The sequence below is a fragment of the Mesoplodon densirostris genome, chromosome 1 (genome assembly GCF_025265405.1).
Source record: "Mesoplodon densirostris isolate mMesDen1 chromosome 1, mMesDen1 primary haplotype, whole genome shotgun sequence".
In the NCBI taxonomy this organism is placed as follows: domain Eukaryota; kingdom Metazoa; phylum Chordata; class Mammalia; order Artiodactyla; family Ziphiidae; genus Mesoplodon; species Mesoplodon densirostris.
This window is the reverse complement of record NC_082661.1, coordinates 7,776,520-7,793,343: the sequence shown is the minus strand read 5'-3', so window position 1 is coordinate 7,793,343 and position 16,824 is coordinate 7,776,520. Positions and strand designations below refer to the sequence as shown.

The 16,824-nt window shown below is 57.4% G+C and overlaps 2 protein-coding genes across 3 annotated transcripts in view; both read right to left on the bottom strand.

Moving 5' to 3' along the window:
* FAM53B (family with sequence similarity 53 member B) overlaps nucleotides 1-16,473 on the bottom strand; it is a 72,766-nt gene extending 56,293 nt beyond the window's left edge. The window contains exons 1-2 of the mRNA XM_060098437.1: nucleotides 16,388-16,473; nucleotides 7,223-7,277 (exon numbers count right to left, since the gene is read on the bottom strand). Coding sequence (XP_059954420.1) covers nucleotides 7,223-7,277; nucleotides 16,388-16,465 — 133 coding nt within the window. The 5' untranslated portion in view covers nucleotides 16,466-16,473. The remainder of the gene's footprint in view (nucleotides 1-7,222; nucleotides 7,278-16,387) is intronic.
* EEF1AKMT2 (EEF1A lysine methyltransferase 2) overlaps nucleotides 16,467-16,824 on the bottom strand; it is a 76,780-nt gene continuing 76,422 nt past the window's right edge. The window contains exon 7 of one of the 2 annotated variants that reach the window (XM_060098441.1): nucleotides 16,467-16,650. In XM_060098441.1, coding sequence (XP_059954424.1) covers nucleotides 16,572-16,650 — 79 coding nt within the window. In that variant the 3' untranslated portion in view covers nucleotides 16,467-16,571. The remainder of the gene's footprint in view (nucleotides 16,651-16,824) is intronic. The other variant, XR_009532530.1, reaches the window with a different exon arrangement.

The following is a 16,824-nucleotide window of genomic DNA, read 5'->3' as shown; positions in this document are numbered from 1 at the left end:
CACAGGTGGAAAGACATAAGGGGCAACGACATGAGCTATCCGTCAACGGCGGCATCGACTTGTAAATGAGCTTTTAGAGGCCCTGGCCCACGGGTGCGCCTCTTTCCCTGGATCACCAGAACAGAGACTCAATTCAGAGCTGTGTCAGAAAGACACAGCTGGGCTCCGCCCACCCAAGCGTCAGCCTCTGGTTGTGCCCCCACATCTGCAATAAATCACAAAATGTCAGCGGCGTTTTGGGCTCAGGGACAACAACAACACAAGATGCCAAGCTCCTCAGCCAAGGCCCGAGGACAAGGGACAAGGATGGCTGGAGATAACTAACGCTCCACTGGTCCCACCAAGTGGAAGGCTGGCTCAAGGGGTGCTGGGAGATGCCCGAGAGGCTGGTGGGTTCAGAGTGGTTACTGGGGCCCTGACGTCACCAGCCAGGTTGGGGTGGTGCATGGCAGCTGCCACTGCTTCTGAGAAGTCTTTGCTCTCATAAAAAGAGGCCCAGTGGGATCCCCAGACAGTACAGAGGTGTAAAGAAAACCCTCCAGACTGGCCACTGGGAGCATGGGCCTCAGCCTCCCAATCTGTAGGAGGAAGTGCGGACTAGGGCCCTGTGACGGCCCCTTTCAGCTCTGAATGGACCTCCTGCTCCATCCCCAACCTCCAGAAATATGCTGGGAAAAGCTAGTGGCAACAAAAACTCGGAAGAGACAGGAAGGCTGGTTTCATCCATCTCCGTCAGATTCCTACCCCGGCTGTGGGTATGCACAGAGCATGGGAACTGGGCAGCTGCCTGTGATTCATCTCTAAACCGATGTGTGCAGCAAAGCTGGGTGCCATTATACAGACCAAAAAACTGACAGCTGGCAGAGCTCTTCAGGAAACTGTCAATAAATTCACATTAACTGTTAATTAACTAACACCCCATTGGGATCCTGGCTGAAGTTGGGAAAAAGCGTGAGCACATACCCCAAGCACAATACTCATCTTGTGAGGTGTCACAGCACTTCCCCGTGTGACTGGTGAGGAAACTGAACTTCAAGACAGCATCACGTCTCACCTACGGACACACAGCTAGCAAACAGCAGCCTGCGGTCCCAAGGCCGTGCTCTTGCAGTTGGGCCAGGCTGCCTCCTAATGACGATTTCTGCATGTGGAAGGCAACCTGACGATGCACCACACTGGGGTTGCCCAAGGCCAGTCCGGCAGCTGCCAGCCCCTGTCCTCTAGCAACTCTGGGGCCCCTCTCCTGCCCATGTCAGACCAGCACGGGTGAGAAGGCAGCCTGGGAGGCTCCCTTTTCACTGTAAACAGCCATCATGTGCCAACTACACTTTGCACCTAATTCCATTCTGTACATTATTCCAGAAACACTGTCTGAAACCAATAAATGGTGCAAGGAAAAACTGAAAGCAGTCTGTATGGACAAACCTTACACTATTTTAGAGACGGAAAGGTCACACCTATGACCACAATAAATAAAAATAGTCATTAAAAGTAAGTTTTTAAAAATCATGCATAGGGGCTTCCCTGGTGGCACAGTGGTTAAGAATCCACCTGCCAATGCAGGGGACACGGGTTCAAGCCCTGGTCCGGGAAGATCCCACATGCCGCGGAGCAACTAAGCCTGTGCGCCACAACTACTGAGCCTGCGCTCTAGAGCCCGCGAGCCACAACTACTGAAGCCCGCGCGCAGCAATGAAGACCTAACGCAGCCAAAAAAAAATCATGCATATGCACTTTTGTATATGGATATACTAGCCTATTTTGGTTAATAATCAGTTTCTTAAAGGAGACCCTGGTCCAGTGATGATATGCAGCATGGCCATCTCTGAGAGACGGAAAAAGCCACAGAGACCAGAAACTCTGGCTTTGTTATCACTGTTGTTCATTTTGTTTCAGTCATGTGTGTGTTTGTTCTCGGAAACCTGAAATGCTCAGCCTCTGAATGCTGCCTTTTTCCTGCACGGGGCAATCACATCCCACTTTCAGTGACAAACAGTGGTGGAGTGAAAAGACCAAAAGCTACCAAATCTCGAAGTGATATCTTTTCAACCTGCACGGCTCAACACAGCCAAATGACTTACCCTGTAGAAATTAGTACAGAGGGTGCCCCAGGGAGAAACCCTTTTATGCACAGAGCAGAGTTTAACAGCCAAGTAATTAAACAAAGAAAATAAGGGCTTATAATTAAAATGCTGACAAACCTGAACCAGAGTGGCACAAGCGGGGCTGCTATAATATTTTTACAATTCCTTTTTATACATCATGTATGATCCTTCTGCTCAAGTTTCCTCTATGTTCTTTGCCTGTGAAGTAATTTACATTAATAAATAATTTATTACCATAACTCCTAAAGTAATTATGGGTTTCCGCCCAATTTTTTTTTTTTAGCATCTGAATTGTTTTGTTTTTTGTCCACTGACTTGTATTTACACAACTTTTCCCAGTGGCCTTTCAGATAATTGGTGTCGCATGCACTTTCTCACGTTATTTGATTTCCGGTCTCCTCCTGGCCTGAGCGAGGAGGAGGAGTGTGCAGTGTCCAGTGTCCTTGCAACACGGAACTCATTCAAGGGGTGCAATTAGCCAAGGCGAGCGTGGTGAGTGGAGGCCCCTCTCACCCCCCACCACTTGCCCTGTTTCACCAAAAGAGATTCAACTAGTACCCGTGTGACCCTGCGTTAGCGTGAAGAAGCATCTCCCACGGCAAATGCTAGAGGAGCCGGAGGGAGGGAGGGAGCTGCGCGCTGAGGCTGCCCGGGCAGCCCCCGCCTTCCCCAGCACAGAAAGGTCCTCTAGGGAGCAGCCAGGCCCCTGTCCACACCCACTAGAAATCATGGCCAGGGATGGGGGCTGGCTCACCTCTCAGGCCAGCTAACCAGTGGGCGGGCCACACCCATGAAACTGCCACCTGACCAAGGTTTCCTGTGTCAAGAACGCAATAACCAGGCAGACATGGCTCTTCCCCAGAGAAGCTGGTTGCAGAGGAAATTCCAGTTCAGCACAGGTGTGCTGAGGACGGTCTGGGAGGTGAGAAAAGAAACCAAGAGGCACAGCACTGTCTCTGCTAGAAGGGGCCCTGCGGTAACCAGGCTAGGCGGGCAGCCTGATGATGGGCGCCCAGCCCCGGCCTGCCGGTGGCCTGGCTCCACTCTGCCCTGCTTCTCTCATCCACACTTCACGCTGCCTTTGTCCCCCCACAGCCCCACTCTGGAAAAGAACAAAACCACTTCTTTGTATCAAGTCCCCAAACTTGGGGCACGGGGCGGCGGGGGGAGGGCGAGACAAAGGTGGGGAGGGGCCTGTAATCCAGCTCACAGTAACTGAGCATGAAGTACTTCAAAACCAAACATTGTTGTGAGCGCCGATTATATTAGTAAAGCATTTCATCTCAGCGGGTGCAGAGGAGGCTGAGCTACTTGCAAGGGTGGCTTTTTAAGAGGAAGCAAACAGGCACTCCCTACCCGAATACACTTGCCTGGTTTTTCTTAAGAACATTTATGAAACTCTAACTCATCCTGGTGTCCAGCTAGGACCCTTGCGTGGGGGCTTAGGAGGGAAATGTCCCGAGTCACAGGGCCAAGCTGTCCCCAGATCTCAAGGGAGAATTCCACTGATCAGGGCCAGAATGTGAGTCCTTTTTCTTCAGGAGACAGGCAGGGGGTTTTGGTGATTATAATACTAATTTTTTTTTTTCTTTTTTGGAGGCTGCATTGGGTCTTCATTGCTGTTCACGGGCTTTCTCTAGTTACAGCAAGCAGGGGCTATTCTTCTTTGCAGTACGCAGGCTTCTCATTGCAGTGGCTTCTCTTGTTGCAGAGCATGGGTTCTAGGCGCACGGACTCAGTAGTTGTGGCTCATGGGCTCAGTAGTTGCTGCACGTGGGCCCTTGAGTGCACAGGCTTCGGTAGTTGTGGCGCGTGGACTCAGTAGTTGTGGCTCGCAGGCTCTAGAGCACAGGCTCAGTAGTTGTGGGGCACGGGCCTAGTTGCTCCATGGCATGTGGGATCTTCCCAGACCAGGGCACGAACCCGTGTCCCCTGCACTGGCCGGCGGATTCTTAACCACTGCGCCACCAGGGAAGTCCCAGTGCTATGATGTGTTCTCTTTGCTGAGCATTGTCCATCCCAGGAAGGGCCCAAAACCCTCTGGAAAAGTCTGGCTGGACCCACTGGGTGTCCTCTTCCCTGCTACGGAAAAGCAGGCACAGCTAGGATGAAGTCTCACTGCCACTCAGGTCACAGGGCGAGGCCACACCTTGAGTCCCGGGTTCACTGGGCTGGAGCAGCCACCGGAGTCTCCACGAGCACACAGCCTGGATGGAAGGCCTTGGACTGCTGACATCCCCGCCCCAGCAAGTGCAGGAAAGGGATGGAGGTGGGAGGGGCTGAGCCGGCACCTCCCGGGTGCCACTGTCTCTTTAAATCCCACAAACACCTGCCCTGTGCAGGACGAGGAAAGTGAGGCTCAGGAAGATGCGCTACGCGCCTACAGTGCCGAGGGCCCGCTTCAGGCGCGGATCGTGGAAGTCGGCCTAATCCACGGGAATCCACTGCTCCCTGGCCTTCCTCCTCCGCCAGATAGAAACCCCCGTGAGGGCAGGGGCTGATTCGCTCTATCCCCGCCCCAAGCGCCTGACACAGAGGAGGTATTCAAGAAATACCTACCAGAACAAGCCACTGAAACGAACTGTGGTGAACTTTTCTAAAAGCCCTGGTAGTGCGTGCTGTCTGGTGGGTCAGGGTCTCCCGAACCAAGAAGGGGCTGAGAACAGAAAGATGAGCATGTGGGAGAGAGGGAAACCGAGGAGAGGGTGGGGGTAACTGCGCAGACCTCACAGAGTGGCTGTCCCACTGCCCCTCCACTGCCTGGCAGTGCCCTAGTGCCAGCCAGCAGAGCAGGAGGGGGACAGACCCCATGGAAGGGAAGAGCCCGAGGGCGAGGGGAGCACTGCAGAGCCCTTCCTGAAGAGCCACCCGGCAAACAAGAGCCTGGAGGAGCAGCGGCACAGGCCGTCCTGGAAACCCTGGCCAGAGAGAGGGCCCACCCCCCACCCGGCGAAAAGCAGGCCTCTGGGCTCTGCGGGCTCAGACCAACTCTGCTGGGAATCTGGGAAAAGGCCTCTCCCCACACGCCTCTGCCTTGGTCCCTGGGCCTGAGCATCTTCCCCCGCGAGGGCGAGTCTCACTCACACCCCCTCCCCAAGGAGACCAAGGTGGTCCCTTTGGGCATGGAGGCCCCCTGCAGGAGCAGGATTCTCACTCTAGGCCTCAGCCCTCTTCTCCACCTATTGTGTATGGAGCTCACGCTGTGCCAACCTCCTTACAAACGTCTCAGAGTGCTCGAGGCGTGCCCACAAGGCAAGTGCTGTCCTAACAGCCATTTTACAGATGAGGAAACTGAGGCTTAGAAAAGGTAAATAGTTCAGAGTGACTGTGTGAGTGCCAACACCACCATCACGAACCCACAGGAGCTCCAACTTATTCTGATGCACTTGGAGCAAAGGCCAAGGAAGCCCAACACACGACACGGCCTTGAAATAAAGACCAACATCTCCACAGTCCAGGTCACTAGCCTGGCCCAATTCAGAGCTGACCTCCTGGCTGGGCTCAGGGGTTCGTGTGCCCAGGAGCCCCTCTCTCCTTCCTGGACGTGACAGAGGAAGGCAGCCCAACCACAGCTCAACTGTGAGTCTGACCAGGAAGCAGGCAATGAGGCAGCCTTCTGGGCCACGTGGACGGGTCGCTGAGGGTTTGTCAAAAGCTGTTAACCACCACCGAGGTGTTCAGTCAAGCCCCATGTGGGGACAGGCCTCAGAAGTGTGTCACACGGGTAAACCAAGGCCAGGTGAGCTCCCTGTTTCCACTTCCTCTGGGCGGCAGCACCAAGAGGGCCGCCCGGGGCTCTCCCACAGAGCTGTGGCTTGTGAGTGAGAAGAAAACAATCCTCACCCGCTCCGGGTCCAACTCTACCCACCTCATGAGGTCTCAGTTTCCCCAGATGTGAGTGGGCGCCCCTGCCTGCCCCCCGAAGCAGCTGCAGAGTCAGGAGGTCCTGCATGTGAGGTGCGTGGCACAGCACCATGCTCCCTGGGACACCCCCAACACCACCCCCATCGCCCACCTAAGGGAACTGAGTCTAAAGAAGAAAACGCCGTGCCCAGAGGCAAAGCGCCGAGACAAAAGGCAACAGAGACTTTACACAGTCCTGCGGAGACAAACTTGAAACCGGAGAGAGAGGACCCATCGTGGAAGCCTGGTTTACAGAAACTCGTCTGGCGAGGCGTCTCCGCAGGGGGCAGGAGTCCAGGGGACAGCGCGCAAGGAGAAACTGCCCGATCAACCGGAGCAGAGAGAAATCAATACAGTCAATACAGTCCCCTTTTTGGCCCCCTTATACAAAGGGTAATTAACACTCCCGTGGGAACAGGGTACCCAGGCAACCTTTCTGGAAAGCATGTCAGAAATATGACGCAACAGCCTTAAAAATGAAAATGTTCCCGCTCTCCAGCCACTCCACTCCATACCTGGGAACGATCCTAAGGAATAATCCAGAAGGCAGAGCAAGATTCAGACCCTGAGTCACTGTTAAACAGAAAACAGAACGGTCCTTCTACCCAACTACCAAGAAACAGTTACATCGTTAAATACACTTTGAATCATCCACACAATGCAATACCAGAGCCTCATTAAAATGCATGGAATGGGCAATTTTAGCGCTGCGGGGAAACGATGGTCATTATTACTAAGCGAAAAAAGCGGAAAAATAATTTTGTAAATAATTTTGTACAATCGCATGTTCGTCATGGACTTGGCTATATAAAAAATGCAATGGACATAAACTACACCAAAATATTAACAGGAGTTATAACTGTGTATTGGGGCTGTGATTTTTAGTTTATACGTTACACTATGGTGCGTTTTCTGAATTCAAATAAAATGAACAGGATTCCTTTAACAATCAGACAGAAGCTCTCAGTATCACTGCTGGAGATTAGATGCGTAAGCCACACACCAGCGCCCGGCCCCTCAGTCAGCCGCAGCAGCCCCTGCACCACTCCAGCGCCGCTGAGACCGGAACAGTTCAAACACACGGAAGAGAGTCCCCACGGCTGCTCCCTGTGCCTGTGTCCCGCAAGTGCTTTTAGCGTCTCACCTGGAGGACTCAGGCCCTGGTGGAAGGGCTAGAGAAGGACTGACCGTCCACAGCCACCTTGGTTACTCACCCATAATTCCACAAGAGAAAAGTGTCGGTCCTTGACTCATCTTCTTTGGCGTGTGCTGAAAACAACCAGAAAAGCTATCACTCTTCAAGTCATAAGAAGCACGTTTGCACATGACCCTGCACTGATCCCTTGCTAAAGTCACAATTAAAGGGGTAACCTCAGATTAGGGAAAGGAGAAAAAAAGTATTAAAAGAGACATCTGCCCATAATGAGGTCTGGGCTCTTTGTCCGGAGCCTTCGGTGAGTTATGGAGTCCATCAAGTTAATGGGCTTTAAAAACACACAAGAGAGCCCCGTGACTTCTGACACTAGGGGATTTTTCCACGTGAGTGATACGGAGGAGGGTGCAGAAGGGGCTGTGACGTGAACAGTTCGCCCAGCTGAGCTGGAGGCTGCCTCCCCACAACCCAGGCTAGGAGGACAGGGGACCTCTTCCTGCCCATGGTGGCGGGAAGAACCTTGAGTGAAGGTCAGAGGACACCTCCAGAGCCCTCCCTTCGAGACACAAGGAGAACACCTCTTCCGTCTCTGTGAAGGAGCAACGGGTAAAGCTCAGGAGTGTGGCCCTGGCCCTGCAGGCTGCTGTGCAGCCAGGAGGCCCCCCGAGGCATCCTGACGAACTGAAACAGAAACTCAAAGGTTATGTTTGGTCTCAATACACAGCTACGGCTTTGGAGCTCCTCGGCACCGCATTTCCACAGTGGTGTCCCTGTCTACTGTAAACACTGTGTACCTGCCCTCTAACCCCGCACCTAGCCTCAGCCCACCACTATGATCATTGGGTGAAAAGCCAGTGAGGCCTAGAAGAACCCCAAGCCCAGGTACTTGCTCCACGGCTACACAGTAACCCGAGCGTGGAACATTCCAGGGGTTCCTCGTGCTGGCCGAGGCCCAGGTCAAGAGGCCTGTTCTGACCTCTGATGAGGGGGACACCATCTATGCCCATCGGGGCCCCAGGAAGAAGGATCTCACTCACTCCTGCCTTCCTGCCTGCCTCCACTCATTCAGCAAATATGTACCGGTAATTCGTTACGTGCAGGCTGTGCTGGGGTTGAGCGTGCGATGGTGAAAGAAGCTCTCAGCTCCAGAGGGGTCAGAGGTCACAGAGGGCTCTAGCTTCTGAGAGGAGCCCCAAGTGACAGGGACGCGCAAGGCTACCAGTCCAAGAAGTGGGCAGAGAGCCAGGCCCTGGCTCTTTCAGGCCTGGAAGGAGGACGGGGTGCTGACCAGGAACACCCGGCCCACCCAGGTAAAAGCGTAGCCAGTGTCTGGCAGCAGCTGCCCCACCCCTGTCCTCAGCTGCCCGAGTCAGGGACCTTTGCCCTCGGTCAGCAATGCGCTCATCCATCAGGTTATCAAGGGCCCGTCCTGACCAGTCTGGAACACGGAGGTGAAGGACGCCCGCCTCAGCCCTAAGGAGGCTCACACGTCACAGACGCCACAGTCACACAGACCCCTGAGCTACAGAGAGTGGGACTGGAGGGAGATGGGCCAGGCCGTGGGTGCTAGAGGTCAGGGCTGGCTTCCGGGGGGCAAACAGAGCTGCTTCTAAAGGACCAGAAGAAACTTAACGGGCCGGCGGGGGGGGAAGGCGGGCAGGGCCGCCCTCCTCCAGACCCCCATCTTGGGTTTAAAACAATCCTTGTGTGTTCAGGATAGGTCCCCCTCCTGGAGTCCACCCGGGGAAATATCCGGAAAAAGTTAGAGACGGCTGCCTCTGCCTCCCTCTCAGCTCACACCAAAGTCATTGAAGGGAGAGCAGGTGACAGACACTCAGAGCCCTGCCTCTGGGCAGCGTCACCTGCGGAAGCCAGACAGGCCCCACGGCCCAGAGAAGGTTCGGAGAGAGAGAAGCTGGGCCTGGCTAGTGCCACAGGCCCCGCTGTTCGAGGGAGGTGGCCCCGACGCTGCAGGAGCCCCAGCACAAAGCAGACACCCCCCGAGAAGCACAGACCCTGCCCCCCCCACCCCACCGCCACGCCTGGTGGCGAGGGGAGCCCCCCAGGCTGGGGGCCCACAGACACCCAAACCAGGACCGGGCCAGGGCGAGCAGGAGGGCGCGAGACACAGGGGCCACGTGTCGCTGCACTGGGGCCACCGAGGAAGGCCTGGGTTTACAGACACGGCGGGAAGCAAACTGACTGCTGACGGTCGGGGGGCACCACTCAGCGGCCCCTCCTCCCCCCCAAGCCGCCGTGCTCCAGACAGAGGGGCAGCTGGGAGCCCTCCCAGGAATGGGGGCCGGTGAGTGGGTGCCAGAGATGACGGTGGGGGGGTCTGTGCCCGGGGACGGGAGCCACCGGGCCAGCACACAGGGCTCCCCCGCCCTCACTCACGCACTCATTCATTCACTTAGCGAGGACCTGTGTTTGCCGCAGACGCGCTCGCCAGGCTGGAAAACACACGCTCGGAATGACTGCTTCTCACACCCAACGCCGCCCGGCTCGAGCCTCCACCGACGGACCAAACGAACCCATGACCTGGTCCCCACCCTGCGCCCCGGCCCGTCCTCCATCCTCCATCCTCCACACAGACCCAGGGGGACCAGGCCACGTGGCTGCTCTGCTCACAACCCTCCAACCATTCCCCACAGCAACCGGGATGAAACCGGCTGCGCCCCCCTCCCCGCAGCCCACCAGAGCCAAACCTCCGTCCATCCCGGCCTCACTCACGCAGCTCGGGACCGGCCCAGCTCGCTGCCGCCTCAGGGTTTTCGCTCTGAGGCTGGTTCCTGTCACGTGGCCTCCTTGGCGGCCTTCCCCGACCATCCCGGCCGAAAGCTGGCCTCCCCACCCGCGCTTTTCTCCACGTGGCCTCGTGTAACGCTTTCCCCGTGTGCATCAGCGCGTCTGTTTCTCTGCTCATGCTCCACTCCCCCCCAAAATCAAGCTTCTCGAGGCTGCTGTCCTGACCCCGATATTCCCGGCACAGAGCAGGCGCCACGTGACTCTGTTGACCGACCGCTATGCCCACCTGCCGGCCCAAGCTAGTCTTGCTCTGGCCGCCACACGCCTGACGAACGCAGGGCCGACAGAAAAGCATTTTCACTGGACAGGATCTGCTGCCTCCCCAAACCTCCGGGCTCGTGCCGTCAAAACTCAGCGGAGAAGGCGGGAGGGCACCAGACAACGTTGGGGTCGAGCCCCGGGCCGCCCGGGCTCGCCACGCGGCCTCTGACTCTGCACCCAGGGGCGCACACAGACGGGCCATCCTCGCACGGAGATCTTACAACTCGAAGGAACACCTCCTCCGTGTCCCCCGGCTTGGATAAGCCCCACGCCCGCTCCCCTCGTTGAGCGTGTGGACGCGCACGGCCTGGTGGTGCACCCCCGTCTTCTGCCAGCAGCACCCCAGTTTTGCACTGGGACTCCTCCTCTCCCTCACCGGACAGTGGCTTGGTGGGACTGCGCCTCTATCCCCCTGGCACGGGGTGGGTGTGGCCCACCAGACGCTCCTGCTCTGGGGCTCCGACTCCTGGACCGGGGGGTGCGGGCTGGCTCACCCCGCGGGGAGGCCCCGAGCCTGCCACAAGCCCCCGCCTCCACCATCCTTCCGGCTACCCTGTCCCTGCCCTTTCCGGGGCTTCATTCACCAACTCCTCTCCCATATTTCTCTCAATCACTCCAGGGAATTCTCTTCTGGTGCAAATCAGTGGGAGACAGTCTCAGCTGCTTACAACTGAGGAACCCTGGCCAATTCCATGCCGGACTTCACGAGGCTAATGGTGAAGTAGGCCGTGGCTCAGCTACTTGAAGGAGTATCATGCAACTGCTCAAAGTGATGTTTGGGCAGAGGCTTCTAGTGCCAGGAGGAAATATAATTTATAAGTTAAACCTGCTTAACTAAAAAGACATAAGAAAGCCTGCCAGACTATGTAAAGTGCAGTGTAGTTCCCCCCACCCTCCCACCCCGCCTAAAAGGCAGCTTTTTCCTCCATTCTCTTCATGACGCTCAATTCACACTGGTCTGTGTGTGTAGACAAATTCCATCAAAATAATTATGGAGAAATGCTGACGGATAGGACAGCAGCAATTTTAAGGTCAAACATAAGGCCTGAAATAGGCATGAGCTAACTACTTCCCCCTGGGGCTTTCTGCCTCCTGTTGGGATAAAGAAAAAAAAAAAAAAAAAAGATGGGATCAGGCCCCCATCTTGCTTTCTGAGTCCCGTCCATGAGCTGGGCTGGCTGTGAGCAGGCCAGAACATCACGTAGTCAACAGCTTCCCAGGGTGTTAGGCCCCAGGCACACTCTGACTGCTGGCCAGTTTCCCTGGGCCCAACAGCGAGGTTCCCACTGGGCACCAAGTTGTCCAGGGCTGCTCTATTCCCACTGGTTCGTGCCATTCTGCAGCCAGCAGCCTCCCTGACCCTTTGAGCCCTCCACACTCTCAGTGGGCAGGATGAGCCAATCACTACGTGGACGATGTGGTGAGGCCAACAGGCCTCAGGGGAAACTCTCACCATCTGAGGTTTCACAAGACACTCAGCATTCGCACACAAGTGCACGCCCAAGCCCTGGCTGGGGTCTGCAGTGCAGCAGAACAATAAGCATGGCTCCCCGGGGTATTTCTCCTACTCCAAAGCCTCGGTTCCTGAGCCTCCCCCAGGGCAGAGCCTGGTGTCTGGGAGACTCCTTGGATCACCAGAGAACGTTTTGGAATCAGATCTTCCATAGGAAAGGCAAAAGCTGGAAATCAAATTGAGGCTCCAGGGGCCATCTGTCTGACTAAGTAACGCAAGAAACCCTGACTTAAATAAAGACACAATTCAGGTCATTATTTAATGAGGAACTAGCTCAGACAGAAAACAGCCGAGCTCATCTCTGGCCATAATCATGCTTCTTCATAACTTTCTTCTGTAGACTACTGACTAAAGCAATCACGTCACTTTTCCTTCTCCTGATGCAGCGTCACTTTTCCTTCTCCTGATGCAGCGCTACAGGGAACCACAGGGCCACGCAGAACAGCCCCACGCTCACGCACTTGAGGGGAACAAGTGGGGCACCTCAGCCCCTGGAAGGGAACAGGGTGAGACCTTGGCAGGAGGACGCAGGAGGCGGAGCCAGGCCCGAGAAGGAAGAGAAGCTGAGGAGGGAGAGGCGCCCTTAGGTGGAGGCCCTCGAAGGTGCCGATGGAGACAGGGCAGGCAGCCCGGCTCCCCAGGCTGCAGGGTTGGCCACGGCAGGGCGGGCCCTGGTGCCCCTGCTCGGCGGGGATGCGGGGGCGGGGGGGGGGGGAGAGGCAGCGAACTGCCTCGGGCTCTGTGCGCTTCTGGATGCCGGCCAGGGACCCCGGCTGGGGCCGTCGGGCCCAATGCCGACTCCGGGGGAGCGGGAGGATGAAGACCCTGGGTGCCCAGGCAGCTGGGTGCCAGGCCGGACGTAGTCACTGAACTCTTCTGCCGGGCAAGTCACTTAGCCTCGGCGTCCTAATCGGACAAGCAGGGAAGGAAGGACCTGCTCCCAAAACGGGTGTCTGCTGTGGCCGGAAATACCTTGAGGCTGAGCAAAGTGAGGCGGCCTGGAGCCTCGCTCCGGCCTCCACCCCCCGGCCTCCCGGGAGCGGGGCACCCCAGCTCCCGCTGGTCTCCAGACTGGAGAGAGGCTGGGAGGCTCGCAGGGGCGAGGAGGCTGGGCCCGGCCGGGGAGGAGGGAGAACAGGCCCTTGGCCGGTGCGTGGGCGGGCGGGACAGAGCTGGGGGAACGCAGCCCCGAGGTCAGCTGTCCGGGCGGCCTTCCAGCGGCAGCAGCTAATGTTAGCACACTCAGAGGAAGAGCTGCTCACAGGGGAAAGGAAGGCGGCGGCGCGGAGTGGGGGAAAAGGGAACCGAGTCACTGCACTCCCCCACCCCACCCGCGTCCCCCCCCCCCCCGGGGGAAGGCGATACCGAGTGCTTGTCAGTCCCCTTTCCGTCTGCCCACCTCTCTCGGGAGTAGGGGCAGTCACGTAGTCACCAGCATTTAGCTTTTAGGGAAAGGAGGAGAGAACCATGACGGGGGACCTTCAGCAGGCGGGGAGGGGCGGCCAGGGCCCAGGGGGGCCAAGCCTCGCCTCTCCCAGTGTTCCCAGGCCCCCAGGGGACCTTCACCTGCAGTTTTGGGCTCTGTCCTCACTGCGGGGCCTCTCACTTCCCTAATTCCAAAGCGGCCTGTGGTGATTCATGATTTCTTTTTTAATCTGAACCCCCAACTTCTGTTATCTTCTTAGTCTGATTAGAAAACAAAAGAGAAAAGCTTTTCCATCTTTCCTGTTATTATCTTAATGGTATTTACATGAGGATGATGTTACCCATTTAGGAAGCTGAAGCAAAACCCCCATCTTCCTCTCAACCTTGCTGGCTGCTCAGAGTAAATTCTAATCAGTTTATCTTACATTCTGTGGATGTCATCACTAGGCTGGTCTTATTTAGGGTCTTTCTTTGGTTGTTTACAGCCGTGCCTCTCCCCAAGGCCTAGCGGATTCCAGGACCACAGCCTCAGGAGCCGGGCAGGGGCGGGCGTGAGGGCCTTGGTGGGTGAACAGGGCCTGGACTTGAAGCCTGCGTCCTGGCACCCTGCCTGCCAGCTGTGTGACCTGGGCCCTCCGTCCCCTGGGCTCTGTGTTTCCTGCCTGCATAGCAGGTAGAGATGGACGTGTCCCCACCCCTCAGCAGGTTGGGAGAGGCTCCAGGAGAGGCAGGGGTGATGGCAACTCTGCAGGCCCCACACAGACTATGCTCCCATCCTCCCGCTTGCCTTCACTGTGCTTCCACCTGCACCGTGAGAGCAGAACCAGGCCAGACCTGTAACGTGCTGACAACCTGTGATGCACCCACCAGCTGACCCAGGAGAAGGCCGCTCTCCAAAGGTGGCTGCTGCCCACAGCTGGCCTGCCCATCCGGGAGTCCAGGGGAGGGAAGAAGAGAAGGAACACAGAAGGCGATGACTTTCCAAGAAGGGGAGGGGTGTGGGATGAAAGGCCAGACCCCGACCTGTGAAGCCACCGAGCCCCCTTCAATGGCCATTTGCTTCCCTTGGCTTTCTCTCCTTTTTTTTTCTGAGAAGATGAGTTTTCCTTCCCCGGCTGGGGCTGGGAGGCCGCGCTCCTCCTGGCGAGGGCTCAGGCCCTGTCTCTTTGAAGACCGGCTCAGCTGACCACGGGCCCACGGGCACTGAACCCAGCTCCACGACCAAGCCCAGGCAGGCCCACCCCCGGATGGAACCAAGTTCAGCGGCGGCAACTGAGGCAAACAGCACAGCTGGAGCCAGAGGGAGCCTCCCTTGGGCCCTCCAGGAGGCCCTCACCCCGAGAGCCGTTGCTTTTTGGTCAGAGCTACTCTACACGAGTGCTTTAATTTCAGCGGGAAAACACCCACCAACCACAGAAAACAGAGCAACTCATACCTGCACCCCCTCCACCGTGAACTTGAGCAGCAGAGAAGGGACTGAACGATGACGAGCTGAGAAGCTGGGCTACAGGAACCCGCATTCACTCGCTCCAAAATGTCCCCTGAGCACCTGCCACACACTAGGTCCCGGGGTCAGGCACTGGGTATTCGGCAAGGAGCGAGAGTGACAAAGGTCCTTCGCCTTGTGAAGCTCACACTCTGGGGCAGAAGGCACTCAGTGAACAAGATCAAAATGTTAGAAAGTGGTGAAGCACCTTGGAAAGAAAAGGACAGGGAGAAGGGGACAGACAGTGCATGGGGGTAAGGAGGTAGGGGAGGTTGTGGAATTAGATGTTAGGCCAAGTGGCCAAAGAAAAGGAGGGAGGGAGAGAGTCCTGCTAAAGGGGAGCGTTCCAGGCCAGGGAAGAAGTACACAAGCCCTGAGCCATGTAGAGCGGGGAGGCCGGCGTGGCTTGAACAGAGTCAGTGGTGGAAAGCAGCAGAGAGAGAGCACAGTGGTCACGGGGGCCAGAGTACACCGGACCTCATACATCCCAATAGGAGTCTGGTGTTTGCTCAGCCTGAGACGGGAAGCCTTGGAAGGCTCTGGGCAGAGGTGGGACGGTCTGACTCGCATTCCCTCTGGCTGCTGGGTCATGCAAACAGGCTAAAGGAGCCAGAATCGGGGGCCAGTTCCCAGAAGAATCCAGATGAGACAGTACGCAGGAAGGACCGGAGCAGCAGCAGTGGGGACGATGAGAGGGAATCTACGGACACATACATACTCAGCACAAACTGCAAAGGAAGGAGCAATGGGCAGACACCCTACTTGTCCTACGGAATCCCTTCAGCCCAAGGCGCTCCGTGAAGGCCTGTGGGGTGGACACAGGTCTTGGTGGCTTTCACAAGCTCTTACGAGGACCTAAGACCCACCCGCCTGCTCTCGACCTGGGTGGTGGGGTCAGACTCGGGGAGAAAGCCCACTAGGTGGTAGCGTGGGGTCTCACGAGGGGCTGTGAAGGGCGCCGGGAGGGGCGCTCGGTGACGTGACCCCGGACGGGGCCCCCATCCCTGACCACAGAAGCAGCAGAGTCCCTGGGACGTACCCAGGTGCAAAACCCCCCACAAGAGTGTTTCTGCCCGAGTGGGACTGCTTTCAGCTCCCTCTGCAGGGGAGCAGCCCACCCACTTCTGAGGAATTGGGGCTATGGAAGGAGGGTGAGGAGGCCGTTTTGTTTGCGGCCTAAGGAGGCCGGCTGTCTGCCTCTCTGGCCAGGCTCACCGGGCCACTTGGTCCGAGGACCACCCTTGCGGAGGGCAGCCACCACCAGGCCCACCACCTTGGCCGCCAGGCCGCGCCTTCTTTCTCCACCGTCCCCCACTCTGGACATTCCTGAGGCGGCAGCTCTCGCTCGCACTGACCGCCCTTTGGAGGCCCGGCCTTACCTCGGTACCACCCCGCCTTCTGGAAACTACCTCCCTGACCGGGTGGAGACCAGAAGGAATGTGGGTCTCAGCCCGGCAGGGGCGGCAGAAGCACACTTGGTATTATTTACCAGGGTGCTGGCCTGCCCCCCCCCGCTCGCCAGAGGACTCAAATCTAGGCTGGCTCCTTCCTTCTTGTGAGGGCGAAGCCGGGCTCCGGGTGACTGCTCCACTGCCCCGCCTGCCACGGCTCCCAGAGCTCTGCTTGCGGGCCCTCTGGGCACAACTGCTAAGCCCTCTTGCTCAGTCCACAGCCCCACCTGGATATCGGGCCTCAAAAGGGTCACCAGAGAAGCCAGGCCACCGGGTCCTTACCAGCTCAGGGATGAAGGTCCTGCACGCTACGGGGTCAGCTCCCTGCTTGTCGAGGCTTTGACTTAGGATCATCACCATGGTAAGGACCTCAGGCACTGGGCGCCAGCCCAGGGTGGGCACGAGCCATCTTCGGTGGGCAGACTTGGGCAGAGGCGACCTCCTGGGCACCCCCCAGATGATGATGTCAGCAGAAACGGCTCCCCATCGGCTGCTCACGCTCGGGGTGGGGCTCTTCCAGGAAATGGCCAAGTGTGGTCAACTCCCTGGAAAGATAAAAGAAACGCAAAGGGATTCAGGACTGGGGCAGACCGGGGCCCCGAGAGAGCCGCGCCCTCCCCTGCACACTGGGACCCTGCTGGGGAATAGAACCACCTCTCCGCTGCAGGAGAGGTATCCTGGCGGGGGCCACGAAGGCCGGAATGGCCTTCCCGGAGTCC